The sequence below is a fragment of the Poecilia reticulata genome, linkage group LG14 (assembly GCF_000633615.1).
Source record: "Poecilia reticulata strain Guanapo linkage group LG14, Guppy_female_1.0+MT, whole genome shotgun sequence".
Lineage (NCBI taxonomy): Eukaryota > Metazoa > Chordata > Actinopteri > Cyprinodontiformes > Poeciliidae > Poecilia > Poecilia reticulata.
In genome coordinates, this window is record NC_024344.1 from 10993913 (window position 1) to 11020730 (window position 26818).

General features: G+C 39.7%; 1 protein-coding gene across 1 annotated transcript in view; it reads left to right on the top strand.

Moving 5' to 3' along the window:
- The first annotated feature begins 300 nt into the window (after window positions 1-300).
- Window positions 301-26818, top strand: part of lrch2 (leucine-rich repeats and calponin homology (CH) domain containing 2) — a 39925-nt gene continuing 13407 nt past the window's right edge. The window contains exons 1-17 of the mRNA XM_017308608.1: window positions 301-728; window positions 11710-11854; window positions 12067-12193; window positions 12294-12399; window positions 14507-14643; window positions 14846-14976; window positions 15066-15153; window positions 17035-17131; window positions 17258-17355; window positions 17472-17539; window positions 21948-22052; window positions 22898-22966; window positions 23328-23390; window positions 23758-23806; window positions 23909-24052; window positions 25068-25118; window positions 25198-25261. Coding sequence (XP_017164097.1) covers window positions 473-728; window positions 11710-11854; window positions 12067-12193; window positions 12294-12399; window positions 14507-14643; window positions 14846-14976; window positions 15066-15153; window positions 17035-17131; window positions 17258-17355; window positions 17472-17539; window positions 21948-22052; window positions 22898-22966; window positions 23328-23390; window positions 23758-23806; window positions 23909-24052; window positions 25068-25118; window positions 25198-25261 — 1798 coding nt within the window. The 5' untranslated portion in view covers window positions 301-472. The remainder of the gene's footprint in view (window positions 729-11709; window positions 11855-12066; window positions 12194-12293; window positions 12400-14506; window positions 14644-14845; window positions 14977-15065; window positions 15154-17034; window positions 17132-17257; window positions 17356-17471; window positions 17540-21947; window positions 22053-22897; window positions 22967-23327; window positions 23391-23757; window positions 23807-23908; window positions 24053-25067; window positions 25119-25197; window positions 25262-26818) is intronic.

Below are 26818 nucleotides of genomic sequence, written 5' to 3' on the forward strand. Positions count from 1 at the left end.
CTGTGACAGACTGGCGACCTGTCCAGGGTGACCCCGCCTCTCGCCCGGAACGTTAGCTGGAGATGGGCACCAGCGACCCTCCCGACCCCACTAAGGGACAAGAGTGTAAAGAAAATGGATGGATGGATGGATGTTATTTTGAAACAGGGCGTAACATGATCACCCACTGTCGTGGAATATGTGACTGATTCCTACCTCCTGCAGTGCTCTGCTTCTTCTAAAACCAGGCGGCAAAAAGGGGGTTAAAGCCTAAAATGGCTACCACACCCCCCTTCTCCTCATCCTCAATCTCCTTCTCCTCTTCATCATCATCATCATCATCACCAGCAGCATCATCATCACCTCCGAAGCCCATCCCCTAGCGTCGGTCCGGGGAACGCACCCTGCATGCGCAGGGGCGGAGAAACTGCCGCTGTGCGCTCGTATTATTATACGAGTAATTTCTCCTTTTTTTTTTTTTTTTTTTACGAAAATGGCGTCTGGTCAGGGAGGTGTAGGAGCTGTCACTGCTCTACAAAACCATGACTGCCCCAGCGGACCCCACTGGAGCCCGGGTGTCAACCAGTATCAGCACCAGCAGCAGCAGCAGCAGCAGCAGCACCACACTGCCCGCAGCCTGGACCGGGCTCTGGAAGATGCCGTGAGCTCAGGGATCCTGAACCTGAGCGGCAGGAAGCTGAGGGAGTACCCGGGGATCAACTACGATCTGACCGATACGACACAAGCAGGTGAGTCGCTGTTCTGGAGCCTGCAGATCCAAATCAGAGCGGTGGGAGGGTGATGAACGCAGCATGCTCGCTTTGTGCGTAGATTTCTGCTTTTTTTTTTTTTTTTTTTTTTTAATTCCTGAATAAATAGGGGCGCAGCCTCTAAATGGGGGAAGCTGGACTGACTCGTGTTAAACCTCAACATCCTCGTTGTATTTACCGTCCAGTGGGTCATATATCCCACCTCTGCGCTCCTCCGCGGACTCTTGTTGAGTGCCTTTTTTTTCCCCGACGCCAGTAGCTTTCATTATTATATCTCCCCTGGAGACATGAATGAGACGGCAGGCGCACCCAACAAGCAGGCGCTGTGCAGCGCTTTGGACTGAAGGCTCAGTTCATTTTGCACCAGGAAGCAAATTATGAATGAACCAAGTTACACATGCCTTGCACGCTTCGTATCCTTTGTGCGGCGCATGTGGCACTGAGGGTGCTTCTTCGTTTTGGGCAGACAAAAGATGAAGGGTACTCAGAGCCTCACCCCCTGGCTGCCTGCATGCCTTCGCTGATATAGATCCATACATTTTAGAATGTGCCAAACAGAAAGAGGGGAGCTGGTCTGACTTTTTATTTTCTCTAGGCTTGTTCTTTAATGGTTTCTGCCTGAAAGGTGACCTTATGCTGCAGTCAGGTCAGTCAGTAGGTCAGTCACGTTCTCTTATTGCTGTGTTACCACACATACTAAGTTTGACTTGGTATTCAGGGTTTTGCACTGGGCTTCTATAGCGCTGCGCATGAGAGCCTGGCAGGAATGAGATTTTCAAGGTAGGATAACCTTGAGTAAAAATACCTAGATTTCATGGTATTTAGTCAGAGATTAACAACAATTTGCATAATACAGTCTAATAGGTTTGGTTTTCAAACAAAAAAGCTGAACTTATTCCTAATTATGTTATCTGTAAGTAGAGATGGGCCAATAGGAATTGGATCATTTTTGTCTGATTGATTGATTCATTGACTTTTTCAGTTGGTAATAAAATTTGCATTATAAATGTAGACAAACAGAAATTAAGTTTAAAAGTATCGACATAAATTAGAGCCTGGAAAGTGTAAGATAAAGTGCACGGTTTCTTTATTACTATACCAAACACGGATACTTTAACGTGATTTTGATCACCTCTGCTCAAACACAGAAAAAGAAATCTTACTCATTAAATAAGCAAAACTTAAGAACATGAGTATAATCTTCATGAAAATGTTTGTTACAAAACATTGTCAGTCTTTATGCTTGTTATCCAGAAGAYGCTGACTCTCACAGCGAACGTCTCGTCCTCTGATGTGTCCACCTGCCATATGGCGGCACTTTATCATCAGCAGCTTATTCCTCTGACGAGCCCCTGGCCTGCGTTACACCCCTCGGCCCCAGGGAGTTTGTCGAAGCAGGGTTTTTTTTTTTTTTTTTAATGACACATCTGAAGTCAAAAGAAGCACCAGAAGCTGTATAAAAAATAATGAGCTTCTGACTAGAGCAGGAAAAGAAGTTTAAAGATTTAGATAAATATTTCTTTTTATTCAGAGGTTCCGATTGGCTTTATTAACTTTTCCTCATTCCAGATTGGCACAAGAAGAGAGAATAAAGTGACTTCCAAAGGCCTGCATTTTGTCTAAAATGCTGGGTGTTTTGTTCATCATGCTGCTGTAACAATGAGCTCATTTTGATCTAAATCCAGACTTGTGATTGTCACCTGTTATCTCCAGAGCATGGCATATTCCAGGTATGAAAATCAGAGATATAAACAGACGTTTTCACGCCTGTAAAGCCTCTACTTTCCATAGAGCCTAATCCAACGACAGAGAAAACTGCTGTGTCTTCACTTTCATTTCATGTCGGCGTGTCGGTGCTCCGAATAAAGGGTTGTGCTAGAGGGAAGTCACACTTTCACTTGCACAAAGACATCAACGCCGCCCTGTACGTCAGCAACAAAAGGTGTTACGTGCCTGCATTTCAGATTAACTGTTGAAAGAAACTCGTTTACATCTAATCTGAGAAGTGATCGCTTTAATTGTTCTCCATCTGCAAACAAACACCGTGCTCTTAAAAGTGAGTTGCTTTAACTTTAGGTCCTCTTTCATCAGCTGTAATATGCGTCTGTTTAATCTTAACTCTATTATGACGTGTTTTGTTTTACTTTAAAACATGGCTGCTCCAGAAACTAACAGGCGACCTCTGTAAGGTCCGCCTATCAGCTGGAGCGGAGAGGCTATCTCACACATGAGTGCCTGTTTGCCGTGTGCTACTAGCAGTTTGTCGCCACTCAGTTTGTTTTCCCATGAGAAAAAGCAGCAGCTCTCTGTGACGCTGCCCTCAGCTTGTGCTGTGATGCAGGACAGCAACACAACGAACAGGCCAGATACCCAGGTTAACAGAACAAGCTTACACTGCCTTGATGCAGCTTTATGATGAATCATAATTGTCACTGCATGTACAATGTTGGTATTAAGAAGAGTGGAAACAATGAAGAGGCCGCTGCTCTGGACCCCATTGAAAACCTCCTGGTTATTCCACCAAATGTTGATTTCTGAAGATAAAATATTAGTTTTGTTGTTTCTAAATGAATATGAACTTGTTTTCTTTGCGCTGTTTGAGGTCTGAAAGCGCTGCGTCTTTTTTGTTATTTTGACCATTTTGTCATTTTATGCAAATAAATACTTTATTTTGCTTGGGATTTCAGAGACGTGTTGTCGGTAGTTCATAGAATAAAAGAACAATGTTCATTTTACTCAAACATTTACCTACAGAGAGTGAAATCAGAGAAACTGGTCATTTTAAGGGGTCTCTTAATTTTTTCCACAGCTGTCCTTGGTTGGATGGCCTTTTACTGGCTTTGATCCAAATGCTAAACGTTATAAAGAGTTTTGTGAGTTTACACAACCACCTGGCACAAAGAGTGCTGGGGAGTTTGTTTTAGTCTACAGTTGGATAGAGAGCATCTGTAAACATCAATTTTCAAGCCTTTACCACATATTCCAGCACATAAATATGTTTTGATATGAACCATCTCATTATGGTTGTAAGACTTTAAGTCTTTTGTCTCTAACAAGTTTTCTTTCAGTATTGCCCGTACTTGCCTTCATCCAACTTCCCACCAACTTTGATCAAAATTTGTGTTGTGCACATCTGATAACTACAAAGGAAACAGACTGACTGCACAATTATACACCATTTTGTGTTTGTCTATCACATCAAACCCCAGTAAAAACATTAAAGTTGGTGATTGTGACACAACAAAATGCAAAACGTACTTTTTCCCGACTGAGGGAGAGTGAGGTGCATAATAAGGTTTGCAGTCAACTTTATAGAGTAGAACAACTGCCAAGAAGTACATTATTAAACACATTATTATACATTATTAAATGGCTCCTGATAGAGATTGTTGTTTGGGTAACACTTTATGACTTTTAATGGACTTTTTATGGAAGTTTTAGTACAACTTTGCATTAAAAGTGTCATTATTTGCAGAGCAACACTTCATGACAACAGTCAAACATTCATGAAGACTCCTTCATGTTCATAACAGGTGATATGTCATGTTTATGACAGTATTATGCCAGTGTCATGCAAATAAAGTGTTACCTTAGTTTGTAAACAGAATCCTTCTACATTTAGAAAACCTCTTAGCCTCATTTTATATGCCGAGGTTTTAAAATTAAACCAATAGTGAAATGAATGGGAACGAATTAGGAAGAGTGTGATTTTTTTTAATCATCAAATGAGGGAGTTTGCTTTAGGGGTTTCACAGCTACAACAGGTTTTGTTGAAACAGATGTGCTTAGCTTATGTACCTTTAATTAGTGTGGAGTGAACAGAGTAAGTCCCACAATGTGTCGTCACCACATTCCTGGGATCTTGGAATCTTGAAAGGTGACCTCTGCACAAGGTCACGAACCAGGCCAAATTCCTTAATTTAATAATCAACCCATGCAAACACTGTGAAGGCCTCTTATCTGCAAACAAAAGAAAAAAAAAGGCAGAGCCGTTGCACAGGGCTCTGGGAAACCTGGCTGCTAAAAACACAACAGGATTCAATCGAGGGTTTAATCTTCAGGACTCATTCTGAGAGTTATAACTTCACGTTTTTGTTTTCAGAACTGAACTTATTTTAGAAATATAAGCAGAAATATAAGCAATTATTTTTTATAGGTATAGATAGTAAATTGTTCAGTTGAGTTTTTTTTATTACAAATAAAAAAACATCACGTTTTGTATTTGCGGTGGACTGGCCTATAAAGGGTGTCTGCCGCCTCTCGCCCACTGACCATGAGCTGCCAAGTTAGTTGTTTTTTTTTTTTACATCAAAATGTAACCATATTCCATTGGTCTTCAGATGAGTGGTCCTTTAGTCAGCAGTGACTTCATATTTTGTATTATTTTCAGCGCTTGAGGCAGAAAAATCATATTTCACGAGCTTGTTGGAAAAGAAAATCTAAAATATACTTTTGTTTTAGACCTTGGTGTAACATTTCATTAATGACTCTCATGTTACAGCAGCTCTGATTGATTCTATCGTCTCAACGACAGGCAGAGTATTGAGGTCATGGTGACATATTACAGAGCTAACATGTGCATTGGTCGACTGATACACAAACTGTGTGAGTGAGAACCATTAAGAAAAGATTAGACAAAGAGTGAAAACGTCTCATTGCTTTACTTGTGTTTGACGCGAGTCTCATGTATCCAGCCATTAATCCTGGCTTTTAATCTGTCATAATGATGACAGATGGTCAGTTGATTTTTTTTTGCCCACAAATAAACAGAAACGTCAGAATATAACTGTGTCAGAACAAAGAAATAATAGATCCACCATTTTTCCAATTCAATTAAAAAATGTTTGGAATGAGACGCAGTTTCTTTGGCATCTGTTTTTTACGTCTTCTTTATGTGCGAAGCATTTCAAGTTCAGATGCTTAAAAGAACTAGCTCATTTTGCATGTGAAAAATTATTTATTGATTATATTATTAATAAAAACTGCAATGATAAAACCAGTTGCAGTAATTCCATACTCCTTCCTCTATCATCTACTGATCAAACTCCATCCAAAAGGCTGAATGCCTTGTTTCCATGCAAAATGTGCATTAAGTTTCTTAGAATAAACCAGCCGATAGTTATTGCGTTGCAAGCTGTTCTTTGCGATATTAATAGTGGAACAGCTGTTATTACTGTGGACTTGCAGCAAGAAGGTCCTTGGTTTGAATCCCAGCCTGCGGTCTTTCCACTCCATGACCGTGTAAGGATTAACGTGTAAAGACAATAGATGGGTGGGTGGGTAGTAATATTGTTAACAGCGATACTACAAGGACAAGACGCAGTATTCTTGTAGTCCTTGTGGCTACCTTAGCTGCAACTCTGCAGATCCACAAGTAAGTGCTTCTGTTCCTTTAAGTTTTGACTGAGCTACTCATGCATGGTCACATAATCCCTTTACAGTCCTCGCACACTTTCAGGAAAGCATTGCAGCTGATGAATAATAAAGATTTTGCACTAGTGCTGCTGTGACGGTCTGCTAAATGTTTTGAATTGTGCTGGATTCAGAGACATGTGGGAATTTGTGTTCTTAGTCTGCAGAGTTTCGTGTTCAGCCTATATTTTATTCCTTCACAAGCCCTCGAACGCTTACAGATTCTGGATTAGAGAAAAGATGAAAATCTAGAAATGGCCTAAAGGCAGCTAAATATTTTACGAAGTGTGTTTGAAGTATTTGATCTGGACATGAACCAAGTTAATGTGTGACTAAGACAACAAATTGAATATTTTCAGTTAGTTGGATATTTATTTTACACCTTGTCAGTCAACCGGACCACAAAATGAGACCTATTTTGGATTCTTATGATTTAAACTATCGTCCCTAGAATGAGGAAAGGGATTTAACCCTTTTCTACTTTTTTGCATTCTTTCCACAAGACTGATTTCTGCTTTGAAGAATCTGTAAAAGTAAGCAGTCCAGTGTTAACCAATCAAATGTGTGTTTTTTGAGGCCAAAACAGCATTAAAAATTCAAACCGTGTTTTAATAAACACACTTAGTATTGAACCATCAGAGAATTGATGAAATCCAGAGTCCGTAAAACGTCTAACCGCTGAGGTACGCAGCTGTATTTTCTTACAATTCTTACTGTACTTACTGTGTGCACGATACGTGGAAACGCCCACTCCACAGTGAGTGAACATGCTAATAAACAATACATGGTATCCTGAAGGTTCATCATCTTTTTGAGCAGCCCCCTGACACAGTGGCCCCATAGACAAAGACCCATATTACCAGCAGGAACAAAAGCAACTGGATGCCAGAGAGACAAGCTGGTCACTTCTGCTGTAGGGTCCTGACAATTAACCGCAGGTTAATTATTGTGTTTCTTTCCATTAGGAAGTTTGTGCCTTCACTGTTCAATATTAATCTGTTACCTCTTCCTAATCCCTTTTTAGGTACTTCATAAAAAAGTAATGCTTGTTGTCATTTAGTTTGCTTTAAACCTTGATAGGATATCTATTAAAGGAGATTCTGCTGTGTCACAGGAAGAAAGGGTATTATCTGCACTTCCAACCTTAATGAATGTATTGCCGATGCAGCGTAAAGGGTGCAGCGGAGTGGATCCGTGATGGAGTGCTCCTCTGCCTCATAGGCTTTGTCCTGTGGGAGCTCTGAGCAAACCAGCAGGTGGATTAAAGACCCGCTGCGGCCTGCAGATGGTGCACAGTCTGGAAAAGGAGGAGACAGAAACCCGCGTACAAAAGACCCCTGAATCCCTCCTCCCGTATCGTGCTATCATCAGCCCTCATGATTCCAGTGCTAAGCAGGAATCCCCAGTTGTGGGGCAGGTGGATAGTCTGTGTACAGCTGCGTTACATCATCACAATCAGAGCCTCAGGGAGAGGCTGCGGCCACTCTTAATGGAGAGCGAGCGTACCCCACGACCTCCCATTAGGTGTTCCTCCTTGTGGTAATTTCTGTTTCCTTTAAGCTCTTCACTTACTTTGTCTTTGCTCTACTGACTGTCATCGCTCGCTTCTTCTTTCTGCTCACTGGCTGCTGTTAGAGTTCAGGTCTGAGAGGTCTGTGAATATATTCGCTGTTAATTAGTGGTGAGGGTTTCTAAATTTGTCAAATCTTGTTAAAACGTGAAGCGAATCCAAACCAAACTAGAGTGGTTGCTTTTAGCGCACACAGCCTGATTGTCTAATAAAGTGGTAACCACATGTAATGGCTGGTTTTAAGACGATGGGAGCGCTGCAGTCTTTACTCGTTCAGTAGAAAGGATGGGGGTCTTCTGTGTGGCGGGACAGAATAATTGAAAGCTCTCCGTTTATCTGAGGCCACGCAGCTCTTTGCAGAGGTTTCTAATTATCTTGTCAGCCGGAGATAATTCAGAAAATAAGATTGTTCACGCACTTGTGCACTTACACACACACACACACACACACACGCGCGCACACGCGCACACACACACACACACACCTACACACACACACACACACACACACACACGCACCCAAACACACACACTTCTACCCGTTAAATCAATGTTTATTGGAAGTGAATGTAAGGAAGCCTGTTTTGGATGGATACTGCTGTAAATGGAAACAAGTTATTTGTGTATTTACAAGAAGGTTTATGGAAATATCTTAGGTGTGTGTTTTGGGAACCTTGAGAAACAACACAGGCAGCAGAAAAATTTTAGGATTTAATATGGTGGCATTTACATGATTTATTCTGTATCTCACCCAATGACTGCGTCCCTCACACCCGTGACCCTGCAAAGATGAGAGGGCATATAGACAATGACTGGAAGGAAACATAAATTAGCTTATTTTTCAAACCAACTATCTGTTCTTCACTTTTACACAAGGTCTGAACTGAGTTTAATACAATTTATTAAGCATTAGGAATGGCTTGAAAACTGGTATCAAGGTTTAAATTCTTTCAAAGACGATGTCAGAGAATTGGAGTAATATATTATATGTGCTAGCTTCCTTGCTTACTAGCTAATTATTGTTTTAAAGTGATTGCTTCAATGTATGGCAGCCCGCACACACACAATCCTACTACTATTATGACTACTATATAATTACTGAATATCACTGAATATAAAGAGGAGGACAATTTGAGTTATCTTAACTCAAATTACGATCTACGCCTGTTTGTGTCACAAGTGGAGCTGATGTGAATTTCACATTATCTTGAGCCTTGAAATGCTAATTTAAAAAAAGGACACAGTGTCCAATGTTTTCATTGCATTCAACACACTCTGAACCAAAGAAATAAAATAAGTTAGTGCTTAATACTTAAAAAAATTCAAATGCTCTCATTTATGTATTCTGTTTAACGAATATCTGCATCTGTACTCTAGAATGGCTTTATCTGCTCAGTAAGAAGAGCATGGAGCTAAAATCACTGGATCTAAGTCCAGCTTTACATTTGCATCTTCCTCTTGCTATGAAATGTTTAGCATGCAAGTTAAAATATCAGCTTCAATTTATAACTCCCTCCCCTCCTGACCTCATTCAGCAGTTTCCAATGTGTCTCATCCTGTGATAAATTAGCAAGCATTTGAAATACGTTCTGATGTGAAAATACATCCAGGTCTGGATGTAAGTGATGATGTAAGTCAGCACTTTTCATCATAAAAACTTATATTAAACCAGCTATTAAAAGGCTCTCACCAATAAATGTAGTTTAATTTATATTTCAGCAAGAGTTTTAACATGTTTTGAACATGTTAGCAGAATCTTTTAACCTTATTAAATATTCATTGGTCATCATGGCCATTAGTGAAAATATCACATTAGATTGTTTATACAAAGAAACAAAACTGAACTGTGAAGTTGCCTTTATTTAAAACTGAAGAGCCACTGTTGTACTGTTGCTAAAATAATATTATGTATTGATTATTACAGTTGTAACAATGTCATCTATAAATATATTGCCAGCTTAAAATATTGCTAATATGGTGAGTTATTCTTGAAATATTACATTATAATTTGAAAGTCTTTCGGTTTTACATTCAATTCGTTAAGTCATCTAGGCTTGTGATAATTTTCAAAGCTCGGAGAGAAACGTGTTTTAAAAAATGTCTGAGGTGCGAGCCAACAGTTCATAGCAGTGCCATTTGCCTCCTTTTACGCCTCAGTATTCAATGCCCTCTTTTGCACATTAGCACATTTAGTAAATGTCTCTTCAATTGGCATTGTTAGCTTGTTAAAATTCAGTTTTATTTGTTTTTCTCTGCCTGTGTTACCAAAATGAAACTTCAGTGGCTTAAACAACATTTACTTTATGTTATTATGATAAGGTTCAGTCAGCATATGAAGATGACTAGCTTATTTCATCTTATGCAAAGCAATCTGGAGTTGTCTTCTCTCTCATGCACGACTTTCCACAACACATATTCTCTAATTTAGCCGTCATGGAGGGAGCTTGTTTCCTTCTGCAGATCTGCTGACTCAAACTGATGATTTTTTATCTTCTTAAAGGAGCAAAACCTACTGCAGATTGCAGGAGGTTCTTCCTTTAGTGAGAGTGAGCAAAAATAAATTAATATCAACAATCACCTCTCTATTACCTGTACTTCAAGGCAACACATCAGACTGCCCTGTCAGATCTGACCAGGGCATTTGACTTGCAGATCCACTATTTCCATTGCAGCATTACAGGTAACAGCAGCAACTCAACCTCAGGCCACAAATGTAAAACAGATGTGCAGCAATACAGTTTTTAAAGCATTGTAGAAAAAAATGCATGGTTTTTTTCATGCATGAAAAAAACCATGCATGAAATATGCATGATTTTTTTCAGTTCTACTTTTCTTTGCAGTTGTTACCATTGTGTATAGTGTTTACATACATCCTTCGCTAGCATAAATATACTAGTTTTATCTACTATATTTGTTGTACAACAAACAACTTCAACAAATTGATTTGAATTTTATCCACAACAGACATATTATCCATAAAACAGATTAAATTTATACACAGAGTAAAATATTTACATACATGCCAAAAAATGCTCGGAATAATTTCCCTTTGCTATAACCATTTGAAATTACACACTTTTCGAGCTGCCAACAAGGTTCTTGAAGAGTTGTAGCTGAATATTAGAGAATATTTCTTGTCAGAAACTGAAGAGCTCATTTAAGTGATTTCATTTTCTGACACTGATCTAGCTTTCTGGCGTACTGGTCTGCTGTGTAAAGTTTGCACGTTCTTGCTGTGCTTTGCTTGGGTTCTCTCAGTTCTCACAGTCCAAACTAACTAGTCTTTCCAAATTGTCTTCAGGTGTGTGTCTGTGTGTGTGTGTGTGTGCGTGCGCGCGTGCGTGTGTGCGTGTGTGTGTGTGTGTGTGTGTGTGTGCGCACGATGGACTGGTGATCTGCTTAGAGTATGCCTTGCCTCTTTCCCAGTGACCGCTACAGGCAGGCACCAACCCCCAGTGACTCTGCAAGACTGAGCTGATGGACTGATGGATGTGCAATCTATGGGTTGCACATAAACATTATGGGTTGGGCTCCGTTTACTGTCAGACATGCGCTTTAAGCAAATTGAACGTTATAATTAAGAAGAAAGGCCTCCGATTTCTTTAACTTTACCACAAATGATCAACTCAACAGTACACAATAGACCTGCTGCTTTCCAACAAAGAAAAAGACTTGAGTTCAGCTCAGTCTAAGGCTGTGAGCCTCTCAGGTCAATGATAGAGGTGCTGACATATTACAGCCGTAGCAGCACTCAGACAGTCAAAGCTTCAGACTCCTCTGTAATTTTAGACCATTGTTCGATGAAGCAGACATGTTAGCCACTGCTCTGTCACAGAGATGTATTGATCTGTCTTTCTAGCTCGTGGCCTCTTGGGTTTAAATCAAACACTGGGGATGCTGCCTGGACCGTAAAAGGGCTTTTACGGGTATCCTACCTCTGCATGTTGGAAGTAAACACTTTCTCTGTTTCTGTCTGCAGATCTATCCAAGAATCATCTGGCAGAAATCCCCCCAGAGGTCTGTCTCTTTGCCCCACTTGAATCACTCAACCTCTACCACAACTGTATCAAATCCATCCCTGAAGCCATTATCAATCTGCAGATGCTGACTTATCTTGACATCAGGTGAGCCATGAGTTTCTATTATTGCATTCAGTCAAAGTAAGAGCTAATGTTTTGCAGCTTTATGTGTACGTAGAGGTGCTTGTTCTGCTTTTTTGCGCACAAACAAGCCTGCACGAACAGGAGACAATTCCTCTTTTTATATTGAAACTCAATTCCCAGTACCTCTATGCTCAGTTCTGATATGTAGGTCAATGTTTTATCTTCCTCCACAGCCGAAATCTCCTGTCGGTTCTACCAAAATACCTGTTCAATCTCCCCCTCAAAGTCCTGCTTGTGAGCAACAACAAGCTGGTATCCATCCCTGAAGAGATTGGCAAGGCCAAAGAGTTGATGGAGCTGGTGAGCGTTGCGTAGGCATCGGTGCATTTGACCCGATGACGTGATGCACGTTGACAGACAAGAGTATTTCTGCTTTCCCACATTTTTCCTCCACTTCCAGGACGTGAGCTGCAATGAGATCCAGGTCCTGCCAGCGCAGGTGGGGAGGCTCCAAGCCTTACGTGAACTCAACATCAGGAAGAACTGTCTTCACATGCTGCCCGAGGGTCAGTGATCACTTTGAGATGCTCTGTTGGTGTCTCACCGTGCAGCTCTTACAGAGTTACGGCTGCGTAGTGGGAACACCGCGTTGTGGATTTTGGCAAGTGTGGCTGACCTCTTAGAGCCAAAAACACTTGGCTGGAAGGATTTGTTTTGTGTTTCCTGTCATGTCTGTTGTCTGTTCTTTTTTGCAATCCCGCTTTCAATTTCTAAACTTGATTAATAGTTGCGTGACCAATTAAAAATGTGATTTGTGTGACATAAGTAATAACTCAAGAGGAATGCAACTTGTTAAAATACTTTTACATTTTACGGATGAATGAGAATCTGATTGAGTGGACAGTAAATCTACTTTCTGACAGAGTTTAGTTGGAAGCGAGCTTAGTTATTTTTATAGGCAGGTTCGCTCATGAGAAGCTGTCAGAAAGTAATCAAAACCGTCATGAAATGTAAACCACTGTGAAAAGAATGTCGTCGAATCAAGCGAGATCAAACGGGTTCGGCACCTCAGTCCCCGGGACTCCTTTAAAAAACATCTTCCTGGCAGTTTCCCTAGAACCAAGACCAGTGTGAACTAAACTGTTACTGGAGTGTTGAAATAGTTTAACTGGATCCCGTATGCGTTCGTAACAAAACACAAATTTATTCCCTTTTCATGTATGTCAATTAGGGCAGTCATAAAAAGTCTAGTACTTTAAACATTCCCTGATTTTCTACACCAGGCCCTACATTGCATGAAGTCAAGTTTTATTTTCTTTTTCAACTTCTTACTGTTGAATCAACTTCTTACTGTTGAATCAGGTCTAACAAGGGCGTACGAGACACTGTTGTTTCTACAGGGAGTCGAAATGTTAATATTAGTGAAAATATGTATATCTAACAAGATCTGGCCACCATCTGTAGGTGCAGCGATGATACGGAAAGTTGATTCCAGCTTCCTACAACATGTTGAAAGTCTCAGCAGATTAGAAATAAATTTGTAGTCAAGCATTTTAAAGGTAGAGGCTACAGGACTAAATCTATGCGGTTTGATGTGACTGCAGTTCCACATATTATCCAGAAGTTTAAGGTCAACAGGACTGCAGCCACCCTCCCTGGCAATCGATTTGCTCAGCAGGGGGCCCTATCGGCTTTTTTTTAAACACCAGCTACATTCAGCAGGCAAGCCTTCTTCCACCAGCTCCATTGTGTTTGTTTTTCTTGCATTTCCTTTGTTGTTTTTTAATCTGTGTTGATCTTATTCTCTTTTTTTATTAATCAAAAATAAATTTAGATTGAATGAAGTGTTTTCAGCCAATGCTGACACAGCTGTTAGCAGACTATTATATAAAAACCCATTAAGATCGATTGCAATAAATGCATATGTTGCCTTTTAAGACCTGCATCAACTGTTTCCACTGGTTTACTTTGGTGATGCAACCTGAGACGTTGTCAGTGTTGAAATATCTACATTTGGTGAGACATAAAGATTTTTGAGAACAAACGATTTTACAGCCTATGCTTTATTAAGTTGTGAAATGCTTTCAAAACTTCTGTGTGGCTTCAGTAATTTCCCATAATGCATCATGGTAAAAGCAAAGCAGGCTCCTAAATGCCTTAGAAAAGAGAAATGAGCTTTATTAGGTTGGAGAAAGTTAGAAAATGTCCTCTAAAGAGGGTTAAATCCACTGGGGTTCATATTTAGTCAGAATTTATTTGGATAATTAATGGTCATCCTTACACTCCTTCGCGGCGGTGATTTTTGTTAAACATGAAGACTGTTAAAACTAACCACATCATTCAACTCCAAAGAGGCGGGTTTTTAGTCTAGGTTCAGGTTTTCGGCTGTTTTTCAGTTTTCTGGAAGCTTGTTCCAGATTTGTGGAGCACAGAAGCTGAATGCTGCTTCTCCATGTTTTGGTTCTGAGAGATCTGTAAGGTTGCTATGGCAACCTTTCAGCTTTATTGTGTTTTGGTGTTTCAGTGATTTATAAACAACAGGATTTTAAGCTACAGGGAGCCAGTCAGAGGACTTTTGAACTTGGTGAAATGTTGAAAAGCGGGTTCGCTACGTTCCTGTCACCTCTGTACATTCTGCTGTTTGTGTCAGGGTTTCATTTTTTTCCTTTTCAGAGCTGGCAGATCTGCCTCTCATCCGACTTGACTTCTCCTGCAATAAGATCACAGAGATTCCTCCAGCTTTCAGGAAACTCAGGCAGCTGGAGTACATCATCCTGGACAACAATCCTATGCAGTCTCCTCCTGCACAGGTGTGTCATTTCACTCCAGCGTCGCGTTTGTGCTCATATACGAAGTAAGACGGGCTTATGTTCACCTGTAAACATCTAACAAGAATGAAATGAACCTGATGCGAGAGCACCATCTAGTGGTTGAGAGGAGATCATTCTCTCTGCAGTGGGAACAGCAGGTTGACAGTGAGCTGAGCTGAGTTTTGGATTTTCTGCGTTTCAGATTTGCCTTAAGGGCAAAGTGCACATCTTCAAGTACTTGAACATCCAGGCTTGTAGGACGGACAAGAAACCAGACACCCTGGACCTCCCGACTCTCAGCAAACGATGTCTTCCACAGCCCCTCACTGACAGGCAACAACAGATTCATCATTATGTTGTGTCCAAACCTAATTAGTAGTTTATTCGTTTTAACATTTTCAATCTGCTTTGTGTATTTCCAGCATGGAAGATTTTTATCCCAGTAAGAATCATGGGCCTGACTCTGGAATTGGTAGTGACAATGGTGACAAGAGGCTGTCTACAACAGAGGTCAGAGTTCAAACACATTGAAGGGCGATGGTCATGGTTATTATTAGATAAAAACAGGAGTCCCAAACAGCTTTAAGGTTCTTTCTATTTTGTTTTTTAAGAGGCAAAAATAAATTCACATACCAATTTTCCTTCTTGTAGGAAGTCTTGAAAAACTTTTCTCATTGTCCTTTAACTTAATAATGCACAACTTCATTAATCTATCACATAAAATCAAAATAAAGTACGTTGAACTTTGTGGTTGGAACATGACAAAATGTGGGAAAAGTGCAATACATACTTTGCAAGGCACTTTAGGACTAGAGTGTTTTACTCTGATGTCAAAGGTTTGTTGTTCTCACTTGGTTTGTTATTTTCATGGTTACAATAATTAACGGAAAAACTCCAAGGCTGCGGTAGCTGAAATAACACAAGGTCTCGTCAGACAGAGCTGAAGAGAAAAACATTGTTATCTTTAAGTTGTCAATCTAGCTCTGAACTTGCTAAAACAAAACCAGCAGGCACAGAAATACTGAAGCAAAAAAAAAATGGAAGGTGGTTATTAAAATGAACCACCAGAGGGTAAAAAGGAAATAATAGAGACATCAAACGTCAATCACACAACATGCACCGTTGAAATCAGAAGTTTACATACATTATATGAAAAGACATCTGCGTTTTTTTGACGCTGTCTGACATGAAATCAGATAAAATGCTTCGTGTTTTTGATCATTTAGGATTACCAAGGATTACAATAATGAGAAGACACGTTTTTATTACTTTCTTCAAAATCAAAAATTTAAATACACTTTAAGAAATCCCAGAGAGGAACATTCTGTGGTCCGAAATGAGCCTATCAAGATGGTAAGAATGTGTGATTATCCTCAGTGAAATGAGTCCCTTACTTCTGCCAGGAAGGAGCCATTACTTCAAAACAAACATAAAAAAACCAACAGATTCATGTTTGAAAATGCACACAGGGACAAAGACCGTCATTTCTGGACAGACAGGAAGTAAAGGCTTGGGTGCAAATGTGTTTTCCAAATGGACAACGATCCAAAGCAAACAGCCAAACTAGTTGCAAAGTGGCTCAAAGGTTACAAAGTCAGTGTTATGGAACGGACATCACAAAGCCCGGATCTCAGTCCTAATGAAAAATTATGTGCAAAACTGAAATCATGTGCGACTCAAGCAAGGCGACCTACCAACATGGCCGACACCAGTTCTGTCAGGAGGAATGGGTCAAAATTCCTGCCGACTATTGTGAGAAGCTTTTATAAAAAATATTCCAAATCATACAGTTTAAGGGCAGAGGTACCAAATACTAATGAAGTGTGTTTGTATTTTGACTTTGAAGAAAGTAATAAAAATTGCCTAACAAATTCTCTCTCTCATTATTCTGGGATTTAGCAAATAGAAAAACAATATTGGTAATTCACTTAAAACTGGAAAATGTATTGATTTCACATCAGTTAGTGTGGGAAAAAAATGCATATGTGTCTTTGTATGTTGTGTCAGCAAACGTCAGGTTTCAACTGTGTATGACTGCAACGCTGCGTGGAGAAACGGCAGATGGCAGCGGAAAATATTTACTGGAATAATAAAATTGATCAGAACAGACAGGAGAGACTGGAGGGAATCAAACCACATGTAATCCACCTGTTGGTAATATTTCAGTTTGTGCGGTGGAGCAAAGGAACTGCAACATGTCAAAGGCAGCGTAGCACAGACGTCTGTTAGTGATCGATGGAGGTTAAGACAAATAAATACGTTTTATACACAAAGTAAAAAGAATCTTTACGTTGTATCATTTTCACACTAACACATGTTCTGTATTGCATCACCAGCAACAAAATAGTCATTTCTAATGAGGCTGTTTTTGTTTTTAAATGTCGTCCGCAGCCCTCAGACGACGACACCGTCAGCCTCCACTCACAGGTCTCAGAGACGGCCCGCGCCGACGCTCTGTCCCTGCTCTCCAAAATGGACTCCTGCAAAGGTTACCCAAAATAAGTATCACACATTCCCTTTGACAGCAATAGCAGAGACACGTGGGAGTTATAGAATGAAGTGCCTAAAATGTGACAGTTGTGTGACGAACGCGGATGCTTCCTCCCTCTATCAGATCAGGATCTGTATGACTTTATAGAGCCCAACCCCGACGAGGATCCTGCTCTGTTAGAGAATGACGGGCAGCAAAGCAGCCATGTGTCTTGTATAAAGGTACCTCTGTCTGTTTGTGTTTTCTTCGAGATCTTAAAAAAAAAAAAGAAGAAGAAATAAATCTAGAAATTTTGCTGTCCGGATCCTCATGCAGTGTTGCTTTGGGTGTGTTTCAGGAGCTGGAGAAAGTTTTAAACATGTCCCAACAATGTAAAGAAAAAGACAGCTGGAAGGAGGAGTCTGGGTGAGTTTGAACCCTCAACTCTCTTATTCAGCAAATGAGCACACATCACTTTTACGTGAAAACTGCTGGGGCTCTCTGGAAACAATAAATGCCTAAAACATCAGTGACTCACTGTCTGTGGACGCAGGCTTACAGGACGGCACGACATCTGTTCTTTTTTTTTATCTTTATTACTCATTCAAACTTCACATATAGTGATGTGAAGAAGAAAAAAATACATGTTTTAACAGAAAAAAATAAAAAATAGGTGTGGCCTGAATTTTTTTAGTCATCCTGAGTCAGAACTCATTTTAGTTACTTATGCAAGCCTGTTGGGGTATGGCTACCAAACCTTTCCACATTTTTCCATACTTTTCTATGCAAATTAGTGCATACTTGGTCATACATGAAATTCAGCATCTGTGTGTAAAGTTTGGCTGCGGTATGTGCTAGACTTTAATCTAAACTTTAACACTCTATACCTACAGCTGCAGGAGTATTTACCAGATTTTCAGCTTCTGCTTTCTACAGCCTTGTTTTTCGTATCCATGTTCCTAATATTTCCCAACAAACCTCTAAATCCTTCACAAACCATCTGCATACATACTGAGATGAACTGCAGCAGCGTTGGATTTTATTCTTTATTTAGCCTAGGAAATGTAGATAAAATAAACTTTTCTCCTTTTTAGTACTCTTCTCATAATATTTAAAACCACTAAAGAACTTCCTGCTGGTCTGCTTCACAGAATCCCAATAAAATTCTTGAAAGTTTGGGATTATTACATAACAACAGTGAAAAAGTTCACTGTGAATTGCAGCACCATTACAAGGAAAAACCCAGCATGTACAGATGCTGTGCAGCTGTTGTTTTGACATGCTGTAAACATTAGTGACTAATATATATGACTCTAAATCTGGAGTTTGATTCTGTTCTTTCCTGTTTTGATAAAAGTCAGATAACTTTGTCCATGTAAACAGTATGAACAAAGGGCTACATGAGTTGAAACAGGCAAAGGACTGCAGGGAAGTTATTAAGCCCAACCTGATGAAAGGAAGCAGCAGATCAGAAAGGAATAAACATAATTTTTACTCACATGATATCTAAATGTCAAAACCTCTTAGAGGCTTACTAAAGGAGACGAATTATGCTCTTCTGTTATTTCAAGATCTACAAGAAGTCGGGCAAAGGACGAAACTCTGAATAGACGCTGTATGATGAATCTAAACAACACACGGCCAAATGCAGAGCAAAACTGAGAGTGTTCCAGTAAAACACCGGAGTGTGATCCGGCCATTGCATCCAGGTCACTGGCCAAAACAGAAGCACATGTAGACTTTATTAGGAAATTCATTTACATAAACTGGTTTTAAAGCATCCGCAAAAATCAAGTCACCGTCATGTGTTGTGTCTGCAAAGTATTCCATGGCAGAAAGCAGGAAAATTAAACGTGTTGGCTGAAGTTCAGAAAACGATATTAAAAACAGAAATAAAATTGTTTGAACTTGAACTTAAGCTTTGAATCGCCATGCTGCCCCGAGCTGGGATGCGTTGGGATGTCTGCGTTCGTACACAAGACAGAGGGACTTCAGCTCCGGTAACCTTTCTGGGAGGGCCTTTTAAATTAAAGTAAGAAGAAGAAAACGTGAAACCGCTTTCTGCACGTTGCAGCACGACCTCTGCTAAGGGTTCAACTACAGGACAAACCCATTACATTTGGCAGAAAATGCTTCTAATGATGCATCATCAGTAATCAACTGGTGAGCAGCCAGTTATTGTTAATTTTACAGAAATCATATTATTTTCAAAACTGCTTAGCAGATTGTCTGCTAAGTAGTTTTTCATAAAACAGGTGTAAAACAGGACCTAAATGTTACCAGTCACTAGAATAAAAATGATATTAGAAAAATGAGAGAGAGAACTTTACAGCACTCCTCAGATTCAGAACTTTACATATGTAGAGAAGACAATGCCTGGGTAGCGTCAGCACATCTTATAATCTCATTAAATCTAATTATATGTGATAAATCTCAAATCTATCACAAGTTTGTCTTTCTGAAGGGAACAGTTTCTTTGTGTGGGAGCCTAAACTGTGCACTTCATGAAAGGAACGAGAGGAAACTACTGTGACGATATTAGCTCTAAATTCAGTGATTATATTGGATCTAGTCGCTAAAAGAATCAGTAATTAAACTATTAGTCACACCAAGAATGCTGGAGAATGAATGTTTACGTTTTATTCAGCTAATAAAATTTTAACCTTATCAAAAAATCTCTCTCTGAATTATCTTTGGCGAAGGTTTTCAAAAGAATTCGCCTGGGGAGGAGGGCCTCCGTGGTCTCGACATGGGCGTTGACGGATTCGATTGTTAGGCAGTTCCTCTTTTTGAGAACGTAGTTGGACGTAATCCAGAAACCGTCCTTCTGTGAATAAAAACACCCAGCTGCATTGAAGACAAGAGGGTCGAACTCGCTCGTTAACTCAGCTGGACGTGCTTCTCATTGGTGCGTCTCATCTGGACGGAGCCAAAATGTCCATCCCTGTTTCTCTCTTCACTATCTCACGTTCCTCTCCGCCGCACGCAGACTCAACTTCCAGAAGTCAGAGAGAGTTTGTGACACATCTGCCTTTGTTAACCGTGAGGAACAACAGAGCGCATTTTGTTTCAGAGAGCTTGTGTTTACGGTTTGAGAGGACAGGTACTTCTCAACACACCAGATAAGAAAACCAGTCTGGAGCCATGAAGAGCTTAACTCTTGTATTCATATGCTCTTTAATTCCAGTGAAAAGGTGTTAAAGATTTTATTATGACAACTTAATAATCTTTGCAATCTCAAGAGTCCATCAAACCTCGGAGGCATTCGCAGAACAGTTGGGATTCAAACTGAGATAAACCAAACACAGCCGGACCCTGTAAGCTCTTTAAAAAGGGTTTTAGTTCAGTGTTTTCTGCCTCTGTCAGTGTCGGGAGGAGTTTATATCTGAAGGCATCGGCCAGAAATTCAAAGCTCAGGCAAAGATGGGTCCTTCAAATTGACAATAACTCTAAAAATACAGCCATGTTAGCTGCAAAGTGGTTTATGGAGTGACCATCACAAATCTCAACATCTCATCTAGAAAATTAGTGATGAAATCTGAAGAGGTGTTTGTGATCAAGTTGACCTGCTAATCTGACTCAGTTACACCAGCTCTGTTTTAGGAATGGACCAAAATCCCAGCAAACTGCTGTGAGAAGCTTGTGGAAGAAAACACAAGAAAGTTTGACCCAAGTTGTATAATTCAAAAGGGGTTTATATCAAATACCAAGAAAATGTTTGGCCTTTCATTATTCTCACACTTGACAAGAAGAAATATATATTTTTTAATTCTAAAAAACTAACCCAAGACCCTAAAAGTTTAGTCAAATTTGTATACATTGAATGTAAATATCAGGTTTTAACTCTACCTCTGTCTTAAACACTAATCCAAACTAGTGTCACCACAAATGTCTTCTCTGAGCAGTTGACTGATACAAAAGGGAAGTTTCTGCCTCCAGTTTGGTTGGGAAAATGGTTTTCCACTTGACCTTGTTGGATCAGGGAGCGTTCCTCTGTCACTCAAAGTTTGATTTTCAGATTGAATTAACTCCGGTAGTTTTCTGGTGTTATTTTTGGATGTTTCGTTCAGATCATCTGATTTCAAAGTTGTGGACAGAAGCGATATTTTGAATTTTTCGGCATTCAAAAGCAAATTTAGTTGCTCAAGATGAATCCACACTGCGTCAAAAGCAACATGTAGAAACTGAAATGCTTGTGCAATCGAGCTGACAGCATGAAAGTGGAGGGAGGGATTTTTATTGCTTTTTCATTTGCTTAAATATGGCTTAAAGCAAGACAGCCTTGCTTTCTTTATATTTTGGCCCTTTGTCTGCTGCACCAGGGTGGAGTAATGGGAATAAACAGAACCAGGCAACTGTAGCTATGCATTGTTTTTTTAAAACATGTTTATTCTTGCTCTCTCTTGATGTTTATATATACTGCAGTAGTTTCAGACGCATGAGCGTTTACTCAAATAAACTTAAACAAAACCCAGATCATAAGGATTAACGCTTTCAATCCCAGGTCAGTTATCTAGTGGCCTTGAAGGTGTCTTCTCATTTGATCGTCTGGTTCAGACATAGATTGCACGCTCCAGCTTCTGCAGCTGCCAAGTTTAATTTAATGTGGCGGTTTGGCTTCCTTTATGTAAACACAACCCCACCTATTGCTGATATTAACAAATGCAACCTGCTGCGAGGCAGTCATGTGAAGTCCTTCTGTCTTATGAAACCATACATTAGATGGATAAACACAGAATGAGTTCATTTAATTATAATTCAGGTCCAGAATTGCGTGTTTTTTAAAGTTTGCAATAAAGACTTTAATGTAAACTCGAAGCTCATCTTTTCACAGTTCTGATAAGGACCAGCTTGCTGAGGAAGAGGATGATGAGCTGAAAGAAGTGCTGGATCTGAGGAAGATCGCTGTGCAGCTTCTGCAGCAGGAACAGCAGAACAGGTGGGTGGGAGTCGCCGTGACGACACACATGGCAGATCTTCATCTTTTTTTGTAATCCTACATTTCTACTCTTTTCCTCGCTCCTCGCTCTACTTTATGTTGCAAGCAGGTGCGTATAGATGAGGTTGAGGTTGTAGCACAAGGGTGGTAAAGAATATTTTTCTCTCTTGAACCTTTTAAAGGGGGAGTATTGTGTGTTTTCCATTCTCATTGTGCCATTTTATGGCATAATCAAGTAGCTATGTTTTCTTCAGTTATCAAAATGTTACATAAATTTTACTTTCTGATTTAATGCCCTCAAATTAGGCCTCTGTCTCTTTAAAAACTCCTTCGCTTTCAGAAACTCCAATTTTTAGCCTAAGTTAGAGTTAACAGGAGGATGGATGGACCTAAACGTTAGAAGCGTCAAAATAGTTAAGGAAAAATCTGCTCACAGAAATACATTTGTGTTTACAGACTATCCATTCTGACTGAACTTCTGTTATTTAACAAAGAACAAAATGAGCATAAATCTCAGAGTTCAGATGTTTGCAGAGATACCGTCTAAGAATATTCAAAACGATGTTTCACATCTGTTTCATGCAAAGAAATGTATTTATTTCTATTGCTCTATCACAAGAAGTAACTTTTAAGAAATCCATTAAAGTGTGCTTGTATCAAGCCAAAGTGTTTTGGTGTCATTCTGTCTCTGATCACTCTGGCCGATATTTCCCCTCGTTTCCCCAAACATTGCTGCATTATTTCTATCTCCTTCGTTTGTCTCGTCAAATGTAATCTCCCTCTTCCTACTTCTGATGATCCTCTACTTCTCTCTTCCTTCTACTTTGGCTTGTGTGATGTCTTAGACGACGGTCCTTAATTTGCAGAGCAGAGAGTCTGATCCACCGGCGGAGGGTGACTGGCAGGGCGCACAGGTACGCAGGTTATTCCCTCTTGATCATTCACAGCCGGTTTGCATGTCACTCTTGCCAAGGAGTGTCTCCTCGCGGCGGTTGTATCTGAGTTGTTGTGATGTGAATCAGTGCCATTGTTAAAAGAAACATAAAACACAAAGGGGGCATTATCACTTTCACTCTTTAGGTGCTGTCCCATGTTGCTCAAGTTTCCAGCGAATATCCGACAGTGTGTATTTTAAGCCATTTGGAAAAGTATTGTGTCATTGCCAATGAATTACTGGATTTGCATCGTTTCATAAGAGCGCGCCTGTTTTACCAGTTTACTTGCGAAGTAAACTGGTATAAGTTTAAGTATGCATGCGCTTGTTTTTCTCTGCAGGTTTCTGAGCCACTCAGGGAGCTCCAGCAGCAAACCGAGGCCCCCACCTCAGGCTGCAAGAAGGTACGAGTCACAGTTGGCCAGAAAAGCCACAAATCCACCGAGTGAAGTTTACTCACCTTAAAGGGTAGCAGCTGATTTTATCCAACCAAAAAGAGATAAAAATGAATAAAATATTACAAGAAAAGACTAAATAAATGCAACATCGAATGAACACAAGCTGAAATTGACTCAGACTTGATTCAAGGTTGATCACACAACTAATCTGCACAATATTGATGTTTTAATTTCCTCTCAAAGCCTCGATCCGGTTAATCTGTTACGCCTCCTGTGACGCTAAAAATTAGGCAAATAACACACAATGTTTTCTATTCTGTTGGATGAGTGAAAAGGTTTTTGTTTAATGTTATTCGTACTGTTTTTTTTTCAGTGCCTCTCTGGATGAAGGAAGTAGCGGCACTTCAGTGCTGAGTGGGCAGGTACAGAGAGATCTTACGCACAATTATACCAAAATTCATGCACTTCTGTCTGTTTTGGTCTGACAGCGGGAGTGGTTTAAATGTTAACTTTGTGTGTTTCAGCCTTCCTCCTCCTGCTCCTTTGATGGGAGCTTGAAATCAGAACAGTCAGACTGCGATCCAAAGTGGCCCGAAATTCCTCCCGTCCTCAACCAGAACGAAGATCGAACAAGGCGGAACAAGTACCTGAGGAAGGACTACCTGAAGGTGTGGCCATGCAACAGCATCCAGTTACCTACGCCTGTCTTTGCAAGGCCGGCTGAATCTTTCTAGTATTTTGTCACGGTCGTGTGATTTCAGTCGCTGTGGTTAATTAATTAATGTGCATCTTCTCAACAGTGCGCTGTCATGTAGTGGTTACAGCATCTCTTCCCATCTAGTAACAAAAGCATGCAAAGATGTCAAATATTAGATTATTTTTGTGTACTAGCGGAAAATCACATGGACAATTTTAGGGCAAGCCAACCTTTAGCTTGAATATTTAGTATTTATTTAAAAAGTGCAATCTCTGGAGAGTGATGTTTATGTTTTCTGCCAATCGGAGTTGGAAAAAGGATTTGTATTTACAGTTTTTATTCGCTCTCATTGTCTAAAAGTCACATCTTTGTGACCCTCCTGTTTTTTCTATCCTCCATTCTAACTTTATACTTTTCCGTATTTCATTCCTTCTTTTATTTATTTCCTTAATCGCTTTTTTTTCATCGTGACTTTATTTCCTCTTTTGTCCTTTGTTGTCTCTCTTCGTTCCTTCTTTCATTTTTTTCTTTAATGCTTCCATTCCCATTTCTTTCTACTTTTTTCTTGATTTCTTCCTCTCTAATGTTTTTTTATTTCCCTGTGTTCTTGTTTTATTATTTCCTAGAAATATAAAAAATGGTCCTTCTAAGTGTTTCTGCAGCACAGATCCGAAGCATAAGTCCAAATCAACACAGAAATATTTCGCCAGAATCAAAGTCAAACTTATCAGGCTATTGAAAACAAGAGTGAGGAAAGGAGATCAAAAGATTAGATAATCTAAAAACACTGTGCAAAGACAAATAATTGTGGATTTTTTTTTACTTTACCACATAAATATCCTCATATTAAAGGTCATAATTTTCTATTGTGGGAAATGTTGTTACTGCAATAAAACATATGTCTCCTCCTGTGCATGTCAAATACAGTTGTGATAAAAAAGAAAATACAAAAACAAATCATAAAAATGTTTTGCTTTTCTTGACAGTACAAGTGTCAGAGCGCTCGTAAAAATTCCAGCGGTAATGAAGACTGTGAGGTGGGTTTGGTTGTCTGGTGTGCTCACATCCCACCTAATGCTTATCTATTCTGAGTCCAACTAACGTCTGTGTCCTTAGGAGGGTTTGCGCAACGCTGATTTCAGCACCACGTTGACGGTGTTTGGACTCAAACCAAGATCAGGTAATATAAAAGTGCTAAGCTCCTGCTGTGTTTAGCTTCTGCCTCAATTTTCCTTCTTTTTCCGTTTTTACTGCACTTGCAACTCTGTTGGGTTTATAATTCTATTATAAATCCAACAGGGCGAGGAGAGTTTAAAAACTAGATGAGGAATCTAGTACGTAAAATTGGTGTCCAGTCTGACTGAGCTTGAGCTATTTTGCAAAGAGCAGTGTGCAAAATCTTGTCTCTGAATATGCAAATCTAAAAACAAAAAAGTGCACAAAGTAGATTTAAGTGGTTGAACTGAATTTTATTTAATGTCTGACACAGATGCAGGCACTTTTCACATGTTGAAATTTTTGAAAACTGTAACTGTCAGTTACAATTTATTTTGGTTAAAAAATAAATAAATAAAATAAATCCAATGAAATAGTTTGTGGCTCTAACATAACATTTGAATTTATGTGGTATGCATTTTGTAATAAATCACACCCTGCAAAGATTAATGGGAAATGTAAAAGCAAACAGCTTTAGTTATCATCTGTAGAGATCAACGTTTGAACAATAAGTGCAGAGTGAAAGTGTCAAAGCACAGACTCGGGTTTGTTTCATTTTTACCTGAAGCAAAAATGAGGCGGCATTTCTCTGGAAGTGGGAAGGGTTTTCTGTGGAATCACTGCAGACTATTTTTTTTATTTTGCTCCTTCTCTCAATATCAGATTACAAATACATCCTATCTTTACTGCTTTTGTGAGTCATACAGTAGTACAAGTGCATTAGCAAATATTTGTTCCTCTTATTTGTACAAGCAGACATATTACCACAGAAAAGCTTCAAAAACTCTTAAATCACAACACAAACCTCTGCAGACAACCACAGCTGACATCTACACTTGAAGTGGTGACAATTCAGGAACAGCGATTGCATCATTTAGTTTGTTTCTGCTGTGAAACTGTTTAACCCTTGTGTTTACAAATGGGCTCCAACCGACTCCACACACGTAAAACTTGTATCATTTGCCACAGTCCTCACATGCACAAGCTTTAAAGTCACAGTATTTAGGTGAATGTTTTGACATTCACCTAAATACCACGTACATGAATCAAAAGTGGCACTTCCTGTCTTTTCCAAAACATACAGGAAGGATTTATTTTGGAGCTCAGGAGCTCTTTAAACTGTCATCAGAGAATCTCGCACTTCAACTGATTAATTTGTGGTCCTGTTCTACTTCACTTGTGAGCTTCTCCATTACGGTCTGTTCCTCAGTATTGTGCCTGTGTCTTTGGGATCACGTAGCATTTGCGTACGACTCTCCAATGACGTTTGCAGCGACCCTCAGCAAGCAAGAACCTAGAGGTTCAAATGAACCCAGATATTTCATTTTGTCTTATTACTGGCCCAAACATAATGAAACAAAAAATTCAGGTCAGCTGATTATTTTGCTGCACATATAAATCTATCTATCTATCTATCTATCTATCTATCTATCTATCTATCTATCTATCTATCTATCTATCTATCTATCTATCTATCTATCTGTCTGTCTCTCTCTCTCTCTCTCTCTCTCTCTCTCTCTCT